Raw genomic sequence first — 21,869 nt, forward strand, 5'->3', positions numbered from 1 at the left:
GTAAGAGTTTGGGCAACCTGTGTGCATTCGCACAGACGAAGGTCAATGGCTGGGTAGCCTTTAACTATATATATGAAGACAGTAACTGTCCTCGAAAGAACAGAATACTGTTGATGACCGTGCAGCTTTTCCCTGAAATAAATGATGACTAACTGAAACCCTCAGCTGCCGACAGGTGCTGTTGATGTACCTCGATGTGGACAGCTGAAAATAAGGATAAGGGATAAGTCCCTGCAGTCGCGCTATCCATCTGTGTCCTCGGTGGCTCAGATGGATAGAGCGTCTGCCATGTAAGCAGGAGATCCCGGGTTCGCGTCCCAGTCGGGGCACACATTTTCAGCTGTCCACATCGAGGTATATCAACAACACCTGTCGGCAGCTGAGGGTTCCAGTTAGTCATCATTTATTAAAGCAATCTGTTAATCTCCCAACATTAAAAGTCAAACCGTATAGCAGACTAGGACTTTAATCTGGATTTTTGCCTTTTGCATGCAATAAGCAACTACCCTAGTTTTCCAGCAACCTTTTTGGTTCAACTAAGGTTCGTAAGTCTGTCAAGGCTTCTCTCTCTTAACGGGTTCAAACAATGAAAGACTGAGACTTAAACCAGAATTGTAGCCCTTTATGGTCAACACTGACATATGGATTGTCACTTTTAATAGCCTGAATCATAGCTTAAATCTATCAAGGACTGTTTCCTTTATTCTCTAACCTGGTACACTGCATAATTTAACAACATAAATTAATACCTTTCAACATGTTGTTTAAAGTTCTATTACTTCATGAAAGAAAGACTGTGCAGATGTCCCTTTGCTGATGCTGTGAATTATCTCACCAAGTGGTGATGGTACTGTTCAGTGACATCAAAAGAACTGATCTTAGTGCCTGCTCTAAAATATTACAAGGCAAATGTGCTGAAACAACGAAAAAATACTGAGTCAATCTAACAAAACATTGGACAAAAGAAGATGAAAATAAATTATAACTGAAATAATTAAAATGCTATGGGAAATAAGTGTAGTTGTGTGATGTCTACATTAAAGAAACAGATGATCAAGCCACTCTGCAACGCACTAATACCTCCCCTTGAGTTGCTGTAGTATGAGTACAGACAAATGGGAAAAAATTAAAATGTGTGTCACTACCATTTAAAAGGGTGGATGCCAAACAAAATTTATCTTTTCACTTTTCCCAGAAAATAATAGGTAATCGCTTCAAATGTTAGTATATGAGCTAGTTGGTTCTCTAACCTGCTGATGGCTGTTTAAGGCATTTGGAGCCTTGGTTACCAATGATCCGATACTATTTTTATATACCATTACTTCTTGCTACTGTAGCACAATAACCTGTACAAACATTGTCCCAGGGAGTATCTTTTATTTTATTATTCTTATCAAGACTTACTTGGTTCAAAATTCAATGAACTCAGGGAACATTTTTTCGACAATCATAGAATTCCACAGAAAACTCATTTCGCACAGATGTTACGGCATTAGCCATGTTTACTTCTCCCAAACTTCACCTAGTTTGTTTCCATAAAGACTTCTGGTCCTATAACTGTCATAAATTGTTTGTTGTACACTCAATACAAACTTTATGATGGAAGGAAGACAAATCAACCATTGTACATGTATACAGGCTGTAATTTGTGACATTTATCCCCTTCTTTGGACAACATGTGGAGACCCATATGGCACAGAAGTCACATATTTTTAAGACTGTCATTTGCAAATTACAGAACTGCATACTGCTTGATAGTGCATCACACCTTGACCATGCGACTACCCTTCCTTAACTTCTGCCAGCACCAGCAATGATATGAACCTTCATTTGGCAAAAAATTTGCTGGAACATGGCGTTTCAGGCAATTCATACTGTATGGTAAAATGTTGTGCACCAGCATTCATGAATATAATGTGGGTTCACTCATTCTACAGAAAACCACCTCTCCCAGCGAACATCTGTCACACTCCATTTTCAATACTGAACTACAACTATGCAAATGATACTCACCTTCGAATGGGCCCAAATTTTGCAATACATCACAGCGCTAAATACAGTACTGACACTGGTTGAATAATACTGTCACATTTGACTCGTGCAGAGTGAGCACTAAAGATGTGCTGCGAACTAGCCACAACAAGCTATAACTCTCCCTAAAATCTGACAGTTTTGTGAAAGCAACTGGAAGCAGTTAATTCCATAAATTATCTGGGAGTAGGCATTAGGAGTGATTTAAAATGGAATGATCATATAAAGTTGATCGTCGGTAAAGCAGATGCCAGACTGAGATTCATTGGAAGAATCCTAAGGAAATGCAATCCAAAAACAAAGGGAGTAGGTTACAGTACACTTGTTCCCCCATTGCTTGAATATTGCTCACCAGTGTGGGATCCATACCAGATAGGGTTGATACAAGAGATAGAGGAGATCCAGCGGAGAGCAGCACGATTCGTTACAGGATCATTCAGTGATCGCAAAAGCATTATGGAGATGACAGATAAACTCCAGTGGAAGACTCTGCAGGAGAGATGCTCAGTAGCTCGGTACGGGCTTTTGTTGAAGTTTTGAGAACATACCTTCACCGAGGAGTCAAGCAGTATATTGCTCCCTCCTACGTGTATTTCGCGAAGAGACCATGAGAATAAAATCAGAGAGATTAGAGCCCACACAGAGGCATACTGACAATCTTTCTTTCCATGAACAATACGAGACAGGAATAGAAGGGAGAACCAATAGAGGTACTCAAAGTACCCTCCGCCACACACCGTCAGGTAGCTTGCTGAGTATGGATGTAGATGAACAGGAAATTTATAACCAAGGTTGTAACATATATGTGGCTCCACCAATTGAAGCTGTGCTCCTAATTTCCTGCCTATCTAGACCCTCAGAAATTACAAAATACTCTGGACAAAACAAATGTTCAAGACAAACAAGATTGCGCAATGCATTGCTATACCTCAATATCTTCCAACCTAATCTAGACCTTGAGCTACAATACAAATCAGCAGGTTTTCTTTCTTTTCTTCCACATTTGTTGGCTTCACCAACTCACAACCAAACTGTTAGCCTATCTTCCAATCTAATCCACACCTCAGGCTATGTTACAGATCCATCTGTCACCAAAATCAGGCTTAATGTTTTCACATTCATTGGTTTCATCTACTCACAACTAAACTCTTACCTTCCAACCTAATCCAGACCTAGCTACTGAACAGTCTGTCACCAACACTCTTTTTGTGGCCATTCAAGCTGTGCTCTTATGTCCCAGCCTATTCATACCCTCAGAAAGTAAGACATATAATGGGGAAAAAAAGCAGCCTAACCAAACTCCTTGTATTCTCAAGCTATTTGGAGAAAAACAGTCAAATATTTGAGACAATGAAGAATATAAACATTACTGTTTCACTCACTGCAATTTAAACTGTAGTATTTTGTCTAAGCCTAACCATACTCTTGGAAATCGTTACACGGAAACTGCGGCATATTCGGAAAATAGCAGCCAAATATTTTTAACAAACATGAATAGGAATGTCATTGCTTCACTTGTCGCAATTTGAGCTTTGCTTCTACATCCCAGTCCAACCAACCGAACCCCGCCCCCTAAAAAAAGAACCCAATATTTATGACAACCAAAATTGTATGTGAAGGAATAACTCTGCTTATTCCTATACAGTATGTATAAAAATCCATGTGTGTGTACACCATAATTAAGAAGTCATGTTGTAATTAGGTGATTAGATCACATCTGCTGTGCTGCTGTAATTAACTGACAAGATCATTTGTCGTGCTCGCTGTGATTGGCTGACAGTGGCAAATCGAACATCCACCATCTTAATTTCAGAGTTTTGGAAGCTAGTATGCTATATTTGGTGGATTTCATATTTATACATGCCTACTACAAAAGTATGCAAATAATACAGCACTTTAAAGATCTTACCAAAACGTTTTGTCTGCAGTACAGTTTGTTGTGCTACAGTGGGAGGCAGACCGATAACAATATGTAAAAATTTTACCAACGTTCTTTCTGAATAGGAGTATGTGCAGTTTGTGTATCAGGCAAAGTCCGGATCCCCTCAGAATTTTAAGTTTATGCTACACTCATCAAACTGCCACTTAAAATAGAAGACATGTCACCAGTGAAACCATTTAACTCGCTCTTATCAGCATGCACACTACATTCAGTTAAAATATTGGGCACTGTCACAGTGACATCATAGGTGTATAATTATAGAAGCTTCTCATGGTGCAGGAGGAAACAATTTGTTTAACACTAATGTCAAATAAAGAGCTGAGCTACAATGATCTTATTTCATCTGAGTGACTGGATGCAAGTCTGCCATGTCCGAGTGGCCAGTTGAACAGCCCGCAGTAGGATTTTTATTTATTTTAAACACATTTGTTTACTTCATATACATATCTGTCCTCACCACTGTCATAACTGACCACAGGATGATCTCCCAGGATGTCACAGAATTCTTGACACAAGCCTGCTTGGCTGATGCATCTGCGATCTCGTTGCTGGGAACTGTGATGTCCTCCATTACCGAAGGAGTGAAGCATCTTTTCCCGCCTTCCGCAGAGGAAACAGGGTGTTCTGAATGTTTTGGACAAATTTCTTTGCTGGTTACATACTCAGTATGTTCCATGAGATGCTCTGGGAGTCAGCATGTTTAATCTACTTTAGATTCATCAAGATTGTATATAACTCAGAATCTGTAACATGAACTCCCATTGTTAGGAGAATCTGAAGGATGTTATCTGCAAAACAATGAAACTGCCAACAAAGTCCCATTGCTTGGAGACATGGGTAGATCTGTGTGTCAATACAGCACTGCTTTAAAATACAAAGAAATACATGCCAGTAGATACACTCTGCCATATTCAACTTGTCCTTGCAATCCAGGTAGTTAAGCTAAGGCTCACATACTCAATTTCACAATCATACCTCAGGGTAGCTGTTGAAGCGTTCCCAATTCGAGTTCACACTGATCATCCAGAACATTACAACCATCGATCTACCATCGATATAAACCCATCCAGATGAGAGCAGCTTCACCAGGCAAGGAATGACTGTTAGTCAGACACATGCATGGTGCATGCAGTATCGCTGAGCATGATGTCCACATGTAGAATGGGGGAGGCGTGTGATCTATATGAGTGACCGAAGGCAGACTGTGATGGTCTGGAAGCCTGGCAGCACAGGTATTTCAGAAAATGCACGACTTTTTGGGTGCTCACGAAGTGCTGTGGTGAGTGTCTTTGACACTTTGACACAGGATGAAAACATGTCCAGATATCATGGAGTTGGGTGGCCACCCCTTATTACAGATGTTGGATGTCATAGACTAGCCACACTAACAACACAGGACAGGTGGTGAACTGTGGTGGAACTAACATCACACTTTAATGCTGGGCGGAGAACAAATGTGTCTGCACTCACACAATGCACTGGACACTCCTAACTATGGGCCTCCAAAGCCAACGATCCATGCACGTACCAATGTAAACATCTCAACTTTGGCAACTACGACCTAAATAGGCACATGACCATTGGCACTGGATGCTGGCACAGTGGCAGAGCACTGCATGGTCTAATGAATCCCGACACCTTCTTCATCATGCTGATGAGAGGGTGCAAATCCGTCGTCTTCCACAGGAACAGCTCCTCGACACCCGAACTGCGAAAAGGAGACAAGCCGGTTGCGGCTCCACTATGTTTTGGGGAACATTTATGCTGGTATCCTTGGGGCCAGAGGAGCTCATGCAAGGCACCAAGACAGCCAAAGAGTATCAAGCACTGGTTGCAGAACACAAACTCCTTCATGACTACAATATTTCCCTACAACAGTGGAATTTTTCAACAAGATCATGTGCCATGTGAGAAAGCCAGGAGTGTGTGATGATGGAATGGTTCAAGAAACACAGTGGCAAGTTCCAATTTATGTGCTTCCCCCCCCCCCCCCCCCCCCAAACTCACCAGATCTGAATCCTATCAAACACATGTGATATGTGACTGAATGTGGCGTATGATCTCATCGCCCTCTCCCCGGAATTTACGGGAATAAATTGACTTGTGTGTTCAGATGTGATGCCAGCTCCCTCCAGCAACCTACCAAGGCCTCACTGCTTTCAAGCCACAATGTGTTTCCACTCCTGTCCATGCCAAAGGTGTACATAACAGCTATTAGGTAGGTGGTCATAATTTTCTGGGGATGTTATACTGAAAAGGTGCACAGCCAAGTGTTTGTAACTCGTGTAGCTACTAAAAGAACAGTTGTGAACCCGCCCCCCCCCCCCCCCCAACAGAAAGCAGCTAAGTATCAAGACCACAATGCCCAACATGGATATTTGTGGGCCCAGCTTCAGTCTGTCTCAATAAGGGAAAGGAGGAATACAGCAGCCATTTAGAAGCTTTCAATAACAACAGGAAGCTGTTTCTTATTTACAGCCACACTTTCTCTCATTGACGTATTTGCCACCTTAAAGTGAGACAACAGTTCTCATCCTAATGGAACACAGTTTATATACCCTGTATGTATCCTCGGATGGGTTATCAGTTTACTCTTTCCTTCAGTTTTCAAGTATCCTCGTTCCCAGCATAATAATACATAACTTACCTTTCCAACTTTTGTAGTATGAGAAATGTTTAGTTGGTAGTTCTGTACCGATTTTGTCTGCTGAAACATATAGAGCCCTAAATGAAACTGAGTAAAATATCAGATTCATCCCTTGTCCACATACCATCTCTTCTAGGGCCTTTAGAATCTCATGCTGAAAATTCCATAGCAGTTGCAACCTTCCTAAGCAACCAAAGAATGACTTGCTCTAAACTGGAGATAAAAGTACGACCCACAGCCACTCCCAAAATACATTTTTTCTCACTTAAGCCACAGAAGTTTGCATTGCTCACGTAAGATTTTAAAATGTCATTGATAATGAAGTATTGATATGTGATGCAGATGTCTGCTAAGCACAATAAATTTTGTACACTTACACTTAGATGTTACGTGGTAACATACTGGCATAGGCCAAACAGTCAGGAAGAGGCTTGTTCTTACACAGCACAGATCAGCCCAATTCCGTCATGCTGCGTCACATTCAACATTTTTACTTACGATGGTTTAACAGACCCATAACCCTTGGACATATAATTACGTCAAAATATTATCAAAGTTCTTTAAAGTTGTATCTTAGGAACTCTACATTCACTTCTAGATACTTCCAATTTTCAATGACGTCTTATATGTCATAGTAATACTGAAAGGACAGAAAACAGAAAAATCATCCATCAGCAATCTTCCTTACTGTTAAAGTCATATTGCAAGACGTGATAGTAAAGGCACACACAATTCAAACTCTACCCACACTGAATCTGTTCATTTCTTCATGGTAGCAAGAATGTATCCAACACAATACCAGAAAGATCACCAAGGGTAGAAGTATTGGGTAAAAGTTACAAAAACATCTCAAAAACATTAATATCCTTGCCCACACACAAAAAAATATTGTCAGGGTGAGGAGGCTGATCATGATACCCACTCCAAATTTCTAGCAGTTACTTCATCCTCTGAATACACATACAGGGTGTTTCATACATACCATACAACGACCTTTTCTCTGACATGATTTATCCAGTATTTATCATGTGAAATACATTTTAGGCAAAGTGATGAGATCTTACATTGCCTGGAAACTGGTGAAAAATGGACAGAACTAGACTATGATTTCAGATAGGGAACATGGGAAAAATTAGGTATTAACTGAAGTCTTTGATATTGCTTAGCCAACTCAAAACTCAACTGTTACTTTTCGATCCAACCTAGGTCTTCGACTCACCCATAGATCAAAATGCAACTATGACTAAGATTCCATATTCACATTTGTTGGCTTCACCATCTAACAACAAAAAGATTTCATAGTCATATATGCTGGCTTCACCAACTCACAACTAAGACATTTAACATTGACAAACTCTCAACAAAATGGTCATCTTTCAATAATATCTATATGCCAAGCTATGCTACAGATCAACCTGTCACCACAACCTACAGTCCAAAAAATAACATAGACACAAAAAATACTGTCAACATTCTTTTCTCTTCCTGTCTACGCATGCTACAACGCCACTATGCCACAAAATCATTATGTCATGGGACAACGACAACATCAAGTATTGGTACTTTCAGTTGACCCAGTTATTACAGTACTTGCAGTTAAAATGAGTGCTAAGCACATTTTTCCTTGGTCATCATTCTTCAATCAAATTTTTCCAATCCAACATTTGGTAGCAGTGACTTGGCCAACACAACAGTGAAATGAGCTCCCTGTGACTATTTCTTACAGAGGTGTATCGACCACCAACAGTGACCTACAATGTGATCAATGTGATGTGATAGCCTCATGAAGTGGACCAGTCACGCTGAGATGCACAGATACTTCGTGGTATGGGAGGTGCACAAAGGCGAACATTACTACGCTTAGAAAAAGGCAGTAAACACAGTAAATATTTATTACTGTAAACTGAGAGAGAAAACAATTTTATATTCTAATAATTTGTTGTAAGTGTTAAAACTGCACATAAAATTTTATTCAATGTTAAGAGCTTTAGAAATGTATTCTCTAACTGCGATATTAAAAGGCACATCCAATGCCCTACCAAGTTTCTTATCCTTTCCTCTAATATTGTTCAAACTGTCAATTTCAGGTAGAGTATTTTGGTATTAAAGAAACATTGAAAATTTTGAAAACATTTTAGACACTCAAATGTTCTATTTTTAGTGCTTTTTTCAACAGAAAGCCACTGTTTTCTCAATTTTCCGGCAGCTCCCAGGCAGTCTAATGTTCACCATTCTATTCAGCCTTATCAGTCTGATTTATATACATATTTTACCTAAAAAAAGACTGGATGCTCTGTTTCTGAGATATAGTGTTTGTACGATAATTCTGAAACACCCCATGTACCTCGGCACTCCCCTGCACAGAGCCAATTTACTGGGGACAGCAGTTTAACATGCAGCACCACCAGTTCTCCAGTCAATGCTGTATCTGTGCTTGCACACCAGCATAAAAAGTTGTTCTGAAAATGTCCTATGTCTCATGTTTGGTATGTCCTTGCTGTCTAACTGACACCACTGCCAGTCTTTGTTTCAATATTGCATATCTTACCAGTTTTCTAAGTTGTCTTTTAAATTACACAAGCAGTATACCTAAACTACAATTTCATAGTCTCTGTTATTATTCTCATTCAACTTGCATCTCACACAATAGCTAGTTGTCAGACTTCTAGTGAAAACTGAATAAAATTTTTGTACATCTGAATACTTTGTTTGGTAATTTTTCTAAGACTGCAACAAATTCATAACAAGCATTAAGAAACTTAAAAGCATTGTTATTTTTTCCTCCTTTCAAGGTTCATTTACACTCCACAAATAAAAAGACAAAATGAAATTCAAACTATCAACAGACACAGGTGGACAAACAACTAGAAAAGCAATAACTTCAGCTGCTACAGAAACAGGTTGAACAGCAGCAGCTGCTACAATAGCAGCAGCAACAGAAGCTAATAAAAGCCACTACACACCAGGAGCGAGCAACTACGTCAAATGCTTAAATCACCATTACTGGCAGCTACCATTAACAACATAGACATTTTGATGAAAGAGTGAGCACGAGTAGTGTGTCCAACATTGTGGGTTCTCCAACTATAGGAAAAAATGATGTTAATGTTACGAACAATGAACCACAATGACACAAAGCATAGTCAACAATGTTATTTCATCTGCTTCATGTATTATCTTCCTCTCTTCCTCGTGAGATGCAAACATGCTAATAGTGGTCCAAAGTTGAGTGTACATCTTAAACAAACAGATATAACTATGTGAATATACACACACATCAAAAAAAGTTTTGCGTCACCCCAGTCCCCAGAACTCCTGAAGATAGACATTGACTGTGGATATTGTATCACAGACACAGTCCCTTTGGCTGTTGAGAGATGTCACTAAACCCACCCAAAGATGTAAACAACAACGCATGAGCAGCGCCTATTAGACGGAGGGGGTCCGACAGCCCATCAGTTCCAGTCATTCCACCATGAAGGAGGTACATGGCTTGTGTCCTCTGTAGTTCAACCATGCCTAGATGGTCAATACTGCGGCATGATCGCGTCCGCATTGTTACTTTGTGCCAGGAAGGGCTCTCAACAAGGGAACTGTCCAGGTGTCTGAGTGAACCATAGCCATGCTGTTCGAACATGGAGGAGATACAGAGAAACAGGAACTGTCGATGACATGCTCACTGAGGCCACCCAAGGGCTACTACTGCAGTGGATGATCGCTACCTATGGATTCTGGTTTGGAGGAACTCTGACAGCAACACCAACATGTTGAATAATGCTTTCTGTTTGCAATAGAATGCATGATGCGCAACTTCACTCCCGACATCCATGGCAAGGTCCACCTTCACAACCACATCATGCAGTGCATTACAGATGAGCCTAACGACATGCCGAATGGACCACTCAAGATTGGCATCACGTTCTCTTCACCAATGAGTATCGCATATGCCTTCAACCAGACAATCGTCGGAGATGTGTTTGGAGGCAACCTGGTCAGCCTAAACACCTTAGACACACTGTCCAGCGATTGCAGCAAGGTGGAGGTTCCCAGCTATTCTAGAGTGGCATTATGTGGGGCTGACGTATGCCGCTGGTGGTCACAGAAGGCGCCGTAATGGCTGTACTATACGTGAATTCCATCCTACAACCGATAGCGCAATCACGTTGGCAACCATGTTGGTAGCATATTGGCGAGGCATTCGTCTTCACGGGTGACAATTTGTGCCCCCATCGTGCACATGTGAATGACTTCCTTTCAGGATAACGACATCACTTGACTAGAGTGTCCAGCATGTCCTTCAGACAGGAACCCTATCGAACATGCCTAAGATAGATTGAAATGGGCTGTTTATGGACGACATGACCCACCAACCAGTCTGAGGGATCTACACCAAATCGCCGTAGAGGAGTGGGACAATCTGGACCAACAGTGCCTTGATGAACTTGTGGATAGTGTGCCACAACAAATACAGGCACGCATTAATGCAAGGGGATGTGCTACTGCGTATTAGAGGTAGTGGTGTGTACAGCAATCTGGACCACCACCTCTAAAGGTCTCGCTGTATGGTGGTACAACAATGCAATGTGTGGTTTTCATGAACAATAAAAAGAGCGGAAATGATGTTTATGTTGATTTCTATTCCAATTTTCTGTACAGCTTCCGGAACTAAGCTGATGCAAAAGTTTTTTTGATATGTGCATAAGAAGAAATTTGATTCTAATACGAAGCACACTATAAACCTGACCTCACCAAGTATCTTTCTATTTAAGAATTATTCTAACTTTTACCTCCCAACACCAAACATTTTACATTCTCTCATTCCGCCCCCGTCTATTAGGCATAAAATTTCTCCATTCCTTCGCCCGCATCTCGTGGTCGTGCGGTAGCGTTTTCGCTTTCCACGCCCGGGTTCGATTCCCGGCGGGGACAGGGATTTTCTCTGCCTCGTGATGGCTGGGTGTTGTGTGATGTCCTTAGGTTAGTTAGGTTTAAGTAGTTCTAAGTTCTAGAGGGCTGATGACCATAGATGTTAAGTCCCATAGTACTCAGAGCCATTTGAACTATTCTCCATTCCAACATACCTACGCCTATTACGTGAATCCTTCCGCAACCTAATACGAATGGTTTGTGATTCATGGAAAAAGATTCCTGGGCACCTAGGTACAAAGACACTTGTTTTGAAATTGTAAGTGATAGTTATAAACTCTTATAACCATGTTTCAAGTCTCTGTCGTACTTTTAACAATAACGGGTGCACTTGCAGAAAGGAGTTGTTAACAACATGTAACCTCTCTGAATATTTCCTACTGTTACGCATACAGTAATCGAATAACGATATCAATTTATACTTTTTTTTAAACACATGTGCAGCAAATTACTCTACTCACCAAGTGTAATGAAGTATATATTGACGACCAGTAAACACAATTTATGACGCTCCATTGTTGTCTATATGTGACTGTATGCTATAAACTAAGACAAGTTTCACGTATTACTCGACACACCACTGTCATACACAGCCACTGACATTTGACAATACGACGACACAGTCCAGGCTCAAAATAAACAACACCAAAGACATTATACGCCAAAAACTTTCTCACATCTCTTCCATCTGTGAGCTCCATCAATGGTTTCCGTCCATACACATGTCTGTGTTTCCATCTAGGAGTTTAACCTCCTTGGTTTCTATGTACATCTACAGAGTAAAGGCCCGTCCACACGCAACGATCTGTCTGCGCAAATGTCTGCGCACATCAGATCTGCGCAGACAGATCGTTGCGTGTGGACAGGAGTTTTGCACCAACCTGAGGTGTGTGCAAACATGGAAGTTGGAGTTGGAGGTTTGAGCGAAACCTCTCAAATCTGTGGGTTCAAACCACATCTGCGCAGACAAGTTGGAGCGTGTGGACAGCAGATCGCCGCAAATCTGGCGCGAAACAGCTCTTTGCTCAGTCTAGTGTTTGTATTTGTGCGCACAGGGCATTAAAATGGCTGATACTCGTCGGTGTTCTCGAGAGTTTGTAAGTGAAGTCATTGAAATATATATAAACCACCCATGTTTGTGGAAGATTAAAAGTAAAGAATATAGTGACGGAGACTAAAAGACAGCAGCATACACTGCTGTAATTGAAAAATTGCCGGCAGTTGCCGACACGGCAAACAGAGAAACAGTAATAAAAAAAATAAAAAAATTCGTTGCGAACTCTGTCTAGAATTCAAAGTGAAGTTTTGCATCCTGTAACAAAAGTTTGTAACAGGTTGCTTCTACACAGTAGCGAACTGAAAATGCCTACTCAGAAACAAAGTAAACCATAGCTCATTGGTCATGTAGGTATATAATCTCTAATAATATAGGCCTACTGTGTTTCAAACACGTCTACAACATTAAAAATATTATCTGTAACTTTGCAGACTTAATTTACTTGACTTGCCTTCATGAACTCATCCTACAGGACAGCGTAAATAGCTTCACATGTGTTGGGTATTATTTCACTCAACGCTTGTTTCGATATTGCCGTTGAAAATTCCAAATCATTGTAGCTGTTGCTACAAATCTTAACGTTACTGCCAGCCGTTCATGAGGAGAAATTGCCATTCTCATGAAGTATTTTTTCTCATAATATGAGGGGTTACAAGCTTTAAGAGATAATTATAAGTTTCGACATCCATCCGCAAATAATTTCGACAGTCGTTAGGTTCGCCCTGCAACTCTCGCAGTAAATTTACGTGAGAAAACTGCTTTCGCTTTAGCAGCCAATGTCTACACCATTTTTACCGCTTTCTCTGTTTCCTGCGGTTGGTCTGAATGTTTTTTGCAACACAAGTTGCGAACACAGACCACAACAAAACTTCCTCCATTTCTATATTTCAAAGTAACTGAATTAAATTTTTGACGTTTACGGAGAGCGTAGTCGCTTGCCACTGATATTTCTTTTCTACACCGACAGATGGCGGGCGAGTAGTAGATTGGGGTTTGTGTCGTGTGAACACACCACATTTGCAGCGATCTTTTGCATGTACAGACATCTGCGCCGATGTCTGCGCAGACAGATCGTTGTGTGTGGACTGGGCTTTAGCCATAGGGTATAAAAATCTCTACTCTACAGAGGGCACAGTAAACAGTCGCAATACTTCGCCTCGATTTTGTTGCCCACTGCGCCAGCAGCGCGCCAAGCGGCGCGCCAAGCGGCCAGTAAGTTAAAGTGTAGAGTTCGGCGCGATCGTGAAAGCTAAAGCGAATAGTAGTAGTTAATTTTGGTTTATACAGTGCTTTTTACAAATGGGAATGTAGTGTAGCGGAATAAATTGCAGCAACAACAAGAAGAAGATACCACATGTATTGTTTATGTTTCCTAAGGACCCTTGAAGTATACACCATCACATTACCAAACTGTCTCGTCAGGATTCGCTTGCAAACTACATGTATATTAATGATTAATGTTTCGTTTTTAGAGCAGAAAATGGATAGTGAATAGGAGACGAGAACATCTTAGGAAAAAAGACCATGTCTACCTTTACAATAATGTTAAGTTTTGTCTATTACACGTCGAACAAAACTAGTTCATGAATGCTGATACTAATAAACTCGTGTGGAATGCAGTTAACCACATTGTCTAACATTCCACATAAGCCACCTCATTTGACGCTAAAGTGGAAAGTGCCACAGAGGTTCGACAATCCGTCTAACGCTGTAAAACACTCATATAAAGATTTGAAATGGCTGCTTCTGTGCCATAGATCAGTGCCAGGTTCATCTGAATCGTCAACACAGACCTGCTTTTGGTTTTGCTATACGTGAAGACCGCCTTAAACTGACTTCCTCTGTTTAATATTATTCCTCAATTTGATTCTCAGGTAGCACATCAGCTTCCTCTATTCTCGACGTCCTCTGTTTCAGTTTCCATCTCTGTTTCAGCACTATCAACATCATGCTTGGTTGCATTACTGTATCATTTTGACTACTTTCGTTTATTTTAGGTCTACAATCCTCTAAAAATACTACGTCTCTACTACTTATTATCTTCTTATTAACAGAATTACAAAATCTGTAGCCTTTTGAATCCTCACAGTAGCCAACAAAAATATATTTTTGAGATTTTGCATCCCATTTTCCTCTTAATAGATTTGGAATCTGAACCATGGCTTCAAATCCAAAGACTTTCAAGTGCTTTAGATCCGGTTTTATTTCCCAGTCCATACTTCATAAGGTGTCTTGTGTCTCATAGCTTTGGTAGGTGATCCGTTAATTAAATACACTGCTGTTGACACAGCCTCTGCCCAAAAACACTTAGGTAGCTCAGCATCGCTTAAGATACTTCTTGCCTTTTCTACAGTAGTTCTGTTGGCTCGTTCTGCAACTCCATTCTGAGAAGGACTGTAGCGAATGGTAGTCTGATGCGTAATACCCATTCCATTCAACTGTTCCTTAAACTGTCTGTTTACATATAATGATCATTTGTTTGATCTAATAATTTTAATTTTCTTCACAGTCTGTCTTTCGACTAATTTGCAATAAACAACAAATACATCATTCACTTAATCCTAGCTATTTAATAAAATAAACATACATGTACCTAGAAAAATTATCTATGAATGTCAGGAAATAGAAGCTACCTCTTTAGGATTTATTCTCCATAGGTCCACAGAGATTTGAGTGTATGAGTTGCAAGACTTTGGTGGATATGCTCTGATTCGATTTAAATGGCAATCGAGCCTGCTTCCCTTGCAAACACACCTCACATTGGACATTATACGTTCTATAATTTTCCATTCCATTTGCCACATTCTTCAGTAAAGTCATACTTTTCCTATTCAAATTTCCAAGTCTCCTATGCCACAAGAAACCTTTTGCAGCATAAACAGAGTAATTTCGTGCTTTGGTAGTATTTTAAATTGTATTCACTTTGTAAATACCTCTTACATTACTTCCAGTAGCTACAGTATCACCACAAGAGTCTATCATTTCGGCTCCCTCTGTATCTAAGATAACTTTATTACCCTTCTTTACTATTTGCTTACTGACAACAAATTAGTTGCAATTTTCTTTACATAATGTACATCATGAGCAGTAACAATTTCCTTTTCCCCATTCACAAGAAAATAAGACCCACTTTTCCTGCGAGTTCACACTTTAACTTAGATCATTCAACTGTGGAATTCCAATGTCAGTCCTTGACTGAACGTCATACAAACGCTTTGGTAATGTGCACAGATGCTCCTGAATCTAGGAACCATTCTGCATGATCGTCACTCGCTTCATTAAAAGAGTAAAAGACAGAAAATGCCTTACCTTTACGAGTAGTCTTTCTCTCAGGACTACTAGAATTATCATGCTTCTTTTCTTTTATACTTAACTTTTCGTTACACTGTGAAGCAATATGTCCAATTTTCTGGCATCTGAAACATCTTATTGGCTTCTTCTTCTTGTACTTAGAGTATAAAGTCGACACTGTTACTTTTTCTGAAGCATTAGAATCTTGTTCATTCTTTACATCCTGTATATTCTTTACTGTAACACTATCCACTGTATTGGGTATTCCCAAACTTTCCAAATCCATAATCACTGGCGAATATTTCTCTGGGAGTCTAGCTAATAATAAAGTTCCAATCCATTAATGTGCAATTTCAAAACCAATATTCCTCAGACGATTGGAGATTGAAATTATTTTATTCACATATTTAGACACGCTTTTACACTGATTCAATCTTATGGTAATCAGCTCATGAAGTAATCCTACTTTTCTGGTTAAACCACCATCTTCAGATGAGTTTTTCATTAGGCCCCATACCTCTTTTGCTGAAGTAGCCTTTTCTGTGTGAATATAATTCACTGAATCAATCAAATGGATTAGTTTTGATTTCGCCTTCTGATCCTTAATAGGAAAACTTGATTCCGTAGGTTACAATTTACTGTTTACGATGTCCCGTAAGTCGTCCAAGTGCAAAGATGCTTCAACGGCAAATTTCCAGGTCGCGTAAATTTCGCCCCCTACAAGCCACTCTATTTGCGGTATCTGTGTTGTACTCATTTTACAGTTTTTTTCTTCTTCATATAGCGTACACAGTCCAACTTTATATGAACTTCCGCGTAATTTTTGCGCAAATGCACATAATCTTAAAGCTTATTATTTAGCTTTAATCCAGTAGCTGGGCAGATTAACGCAGCTAAATGACAAATAACAAATATTTAAGGGACAAAATAAACTTTTGCTTTATTCACACAACACATATTAATACATTAATACATTTGGCTACGCAAATATATTACGTTGCCCATCAACAATCGCAGAACATGTATATTCCACAGAGTCTAATTCACTCCGTGCATCATATCTTGTGCGCCACTATGCATGATGGAAAATGTTTGTTCACATAACCCCAACAGTTATCCGTCTCTAGAAAAAGCGTATGGAGTATCAGAACGTGCAGATCGCTGGACTTCGTGCAAAAATGTTACAGGAAAAGGAAAGTGCCTATCATTTTAAATACAGACAGCAACGGAAACTGTATCAGAGGGATCAAGAATAAACAAATTTTGAAGACTATAAGATCCCGATATTTAAAAGAAGATGCCCCTGACTTCTTGTTATGCCAGATTAGCATGCCACCTGCAAAATGGAAAGACAAAAATAAGCTGTTTGCTTTAAATTTATTATATTACAGCACTCAGGCATACAGGCTCTGTCAGAATACTTTATGCTTCCATCATTGCATACATTACAGAGGTATGTAGAAGGCATACAAATAAAATGTGGGGTAAGTGACAATATGTTCTACCTTTTAAAGCAGAAGGTACAGCATTTCTCCAACACTGTATGAAAAGTCTCTAACAGCAAATTTAACATACGGCAGCAGTTCTAACAGTGAGTGTAAACCCCGAGACCTCAAAGTCAATGTTGTTGTTGTTGTGGTCTTCATTCCTGAGACTGGTTTGATGCAGCTCACCATGCTACTCTATCCTGTGCAAGCTTCTTCATCTCCCAGTACCTACTGCAGCCTACATCCTTCTGCTTAGTGTATTCATCTCTTGGTCTCCCTCTACGATTTTTACCCTCCACGCTGCCCTCCAATACTAAATTGGTGATCCCTTGATGTCTCAGAACATGTCCTACCAACCGATCCCTTCTTCTGGTCAAGTTGTGCCACAAACCCCTCTTCTCCCCAATTCTATTCAATACCTCCTCATTAATTATGTGATCTACCCATCTAATCTTCAGCATTTTTCTGTAGCACCACATTTCGAAAGCTTCTATTCTCTTCTTGTCCAAACTATTTATCGTCCATGTTTCACTTCCATACATGACTACACTCCATACGAATACTTTCAGAAACGACTTCCTGACATTTAAATCTATACTCGATGTTAACAAATTTCTCTTCTTCCGAAACGCTTTCCTTGCCATTGCCAGTCTACATTTTATATCCTCTCTACTTCGACCATCATCAGTTATTTTGCTCCCCAAATAGCAAAACTCCTTTACTACTTTAAGTGTCTCATTTCCTAATCTAATTCCCTCAGCATCACCCGACTTAATGTGACTACATTCCATTATCCTCGTTTTACTATTGCTGATGTTCATCTTATATCCTCCTTTCAAGACACTGTCCATTCCGTTCAACTGCTCTCCCAAGTCCTTTGCTATCTCTGACGGAATTACAATGTCATCAGCGAACCTCAAAGTTTTTATTTCTTCTCCATAGATTTGAATACCTACTCCGAACTTTTCTTTTGTTTCCTTTACTGCTTGCTTAATATACAGATTGAATAGCATCAGGGAGAGGCTACAACCCTGTCTCACTCCCTTCCCAACCACTGCTTCCCTTTCATGCCCCTCGACTCTTATAACTACCATCTAGTTTCTGTACAAATTGTAAATAGCCTTTCGCTCCCTGTATTTTAACCCTGCCACCTTCAGAATTTGAAAGAGAGTATTCCAGTCAACATTGTCAAAAGCTTTCTCTAAGTCTACAAATGCTAGAAACGTAGGTTTGCCTTTCCTTAATCTAGCTTCTAAGATATGTCGTAGGGTCAGTATTGCCTCACGTGTTCCAACATTTCTACAGAATCCAAACTGATCTTCCCCGCGGTCGGCTTCTACCAGTTTTTCCATTCGTCTGTAGAGAATTCGCGTTAGTATTTTGCAGCTGTGACTTAATAAACTGATAGTTCAGTAATTTTCACATCTGTCAACACCTGCTTTCTTTGGGATTGGAATTATTATATTCTTCTTGAAGTCTGAGGGAATTTCGCCTGTCTCATACATCTTGCTCACCAGATGGTAGAGTTTTGTCAGGACTGTCTCTCGTAAGGCTGTCAGTAGTTCTAATAGAGTGTTGCCTACTCCCAGGGCCAATAACACAATATATTTCTCCCTCTATTTGACAGTTGCTTGTCCCACTTACAATAATATAGGGGTCATACTTGTGGCAACAAGCGACAATGACTAAAACATGGTAGGCCTACTGAACGACAAATTGAGCGTCAATCCCTTTTGCATGTAGAGGTACATGTCTGTGCTTCTTATGTGTGAATCTGTGTGTTTATATTCCGTTGATATCAACGTGATAATCTGCAGTTCTACCCAATGTCAGAAGTGTTTCTTCACGAATGTGTTGTATCTTGCCACTGGTTTCATGATTTTTATCCCTACTTGCGCTTATTTTAGGATCATTTTTAGAAACATCTATGTCTTCTGTTATTACACACAGTCTTGGACGCAAAAAATTAATTCAAATATTTCGTAAACCACGTAGGAAAGGGATGCAAAACAAACATTATGCTTATGACGCATCTGAAGTTCTCCTTTCTCGGCGCTTGGAGCGCTAGTGTCGTTCCAGCTGTCAGACAGTAACAACTTTTACAACAGTGAGTGTCGCGACTGTTATGTTAGACTGTGATGGAGGCAGCATAGCCTGCTGCACATGTTCTGAACGCCAAACCAGGCAAGTCATGTGATGTGTCATATCGACATCTCGCACTTTATATATCGAAAAATAGCGAGACACTGTGTTATAAAGGCTTGTACTGTAGAGATAATTAGGCCATGGCCGTGTTTTTACGAGACAAATGCTACGTAAATTTGCAAGTAGGTTTGGGTAATCTGTCAGTTAGTGTGTACATATTGGGCTATGATGCAGATAAAATGTATACACGACAGTCTCATTAATTTCCTCCAATCTGTGGTGGTTCTAAAACCCTTGTATCTATCTAAGTATGTATGTATGAGACTGTTTCCTATATAGTGTTATATTAACGCAATTAATTAGAACAGATTCGACAATATGAACAAGTGCACTAGAAAACCTAAAAAAGATATTTTATTGGTTGCCTGTTCTTTTATTACTCCAAAATTCTAATATTGACCTTGTATTTTTTATTTATTTGTGCATAGCGTATGGTTTTATGTTTCTGATGAGATAGCGAAAAAATGTAATAGATATTTTACTTGTCCGTAAAAAGCAGAAAGGTAGGCAATGTAAAACTGAAAATAATAATGGACAAGCACCTGGCGCAAATCGCTTACCATATTTACTGTAACAATTTCAAGCTCCTAAATGTGCTGTTTTTTCATGACACTTTGTTGCTGTCTACAGTGTCATTGTGAAGTAATTAATTAAAACAGAAATTCGACAATATCAGTAAGCAAAGTAGAAAATGTCGAAAATAATGTTGGCTGTCAATTCTTATCCCATTAAGGAAAAAAGTAAATGAAGTGGAATCTGAGCTATGGTACTATGGCAAAAAGCACATAACCATCGCTCTTCACATTTCAGGCCATCATTAGTTCTTGGTATCAAATTGTTAAGATTTCTGTAAATGCATGTATGAAGTTTCATAGTATTTCTGAAAGTGATCTGTATGTAGCAGTGAAGTGATAACCTCAAAATAAGCTGAAGCTCTATACAGTCTAAAAAGTGCCATCCCAAAATCACGTGACTTGAACTGCAGGAGATGTTGTAAACAAATTCACGTTTTATGGATATGGATGCTCACTCCATTGATATTTGTACTGTGTAACTTCCACAAGAAGGTTAATATAAGGGGAGGTGGCGTTACCTATGCTCCATACAAACATTGGCTGAAGCCAGGAGGGGCAGGGGGGGTGCCAGAGCACCATGTTTCTGTGTCCAAAATAAGAGTTTCTCCCTTGAAATTCTGTGTGAAACATGCCCTCTTTACTTAAAGCCACTGAATTGACAGTTATACCTGAGTATTTACTTAAATATGACACAATTTCATGGACAAATACTACTGATCAGAGAGTTGAGAATGTATTAGTTGATGCGGAATTTCATTTGTTACGCATACCTACATAGCGGCAACAGTAGATCGTTTTAATTTAACTCTTATTATTAGTTGCATTATTTCACAGAAGAAGATCCTGCCAATCATTTTATTCCACGTACCTACCAAAATGAACGATTTCCATATTGTCATCACTGGAATGGCGCTTTTAGTCAGCTCAAAACATGGTATGAAAATTGTTTCAAGTTAGACCATTTATATATACTCACTAGAACGAAAATTGTACACTTCATTACAGGCAAAGCCTCACATAATATTATCTTCACGAAATATGTAGGTCAGTTTCAATGCTGTCTATTTCGTTTTTTTATTTTTCCATATTCTAGAATAGATACCTCTAATGAATTTTATGTAACCATTATACTCAACAGTGGAGATCTATTCAGTTATCACGTCTGTAAAGGAATATTCAACAAAGGCTATCACACTTCAATGATAGTGTTATTTACAGCTCCAGTACTCTGTCTCTCAAATTCTTTATTTATCAAAATTATTAAGTAACATAGTTTAGTGTAATTCCATAAACAGTGAAACCAAAATGCAAAATTTTTAGATGCAATAGATTTTGTCTTCCTGTATAACTAAAAAGTCAGAATGTTTAATTTATGAACCAGTACAGTACCTCACACCACAATTTTTATAGATGATATTCTTAAAGAAAAATAACTGATGAAGATTTACTCAAAGTAGATGAAAATTAATGTTTTTGTACAAAACGTATTACTTGGCTACATCACTGTTTTCAGTCAATAATTTAGAGATCTGCAAACAATTTAGAATCACTTTTTACATTTTAGAAGCATAAGATCAATATAGTTCAGGGAACACATTCACTGCAACATCCATAAAAAATTAAATGGAAAAGTTTGCCCTAAATCCACAATTTCTTATTTAGTGATACAAAAGTTATTATGCTCTTTTAATTGGCTATTGAAAAGTTC

The 21,869-nt window shown here is 39.3% G+C and overlaps 1 protein-coding gene across 2 annotated transcripts in view; it reads right to left on the minus strand.

Moving 5' to 3' along the window:
* LOC124591738 overlaps nt 1-12,242 on the minus strand; it is a 97,110-nt gene extending 84,868 nt beyond the window's left edge. The window contains exons 1-2 of one of the 2 annotated variants that reach the window (XM_047131766.1): nt 12,008-12,242; nt 750-914 (exon numbers count right to left, since the gene is read on the minus strand). In XM_047131766.1, the coding sequence (XP_046987722.1) occupies nt 750-759 (10 nt within the window). In that variant the 5' untranslated portion in view covers nt 760-914; nt 12,008-12,242. The remainder of the gene's footprint in view (nt 1-749; nt 915-12,007) is intronic. The other variant, XM_047131765.1, reaches the window with a different exon arrangement.
* Nucleotides 12,243-21,869: the final 9,627 nt, after the last annotated feature.

Source organism: Schistocerca americana, chromosome 2, assembly GCF_021461395.2.
Source record: "Schistocerca americana isolate TAMUIC-IGC-003095 chromosome 2, iqSchAmer2.1, whole genome shotgun sequence".
NCBI lineage: Eukaryota > Metazoa > Arthropoda > Insecta > Orthoptera > Acrididae > Schistocerca > Schistocerca americana.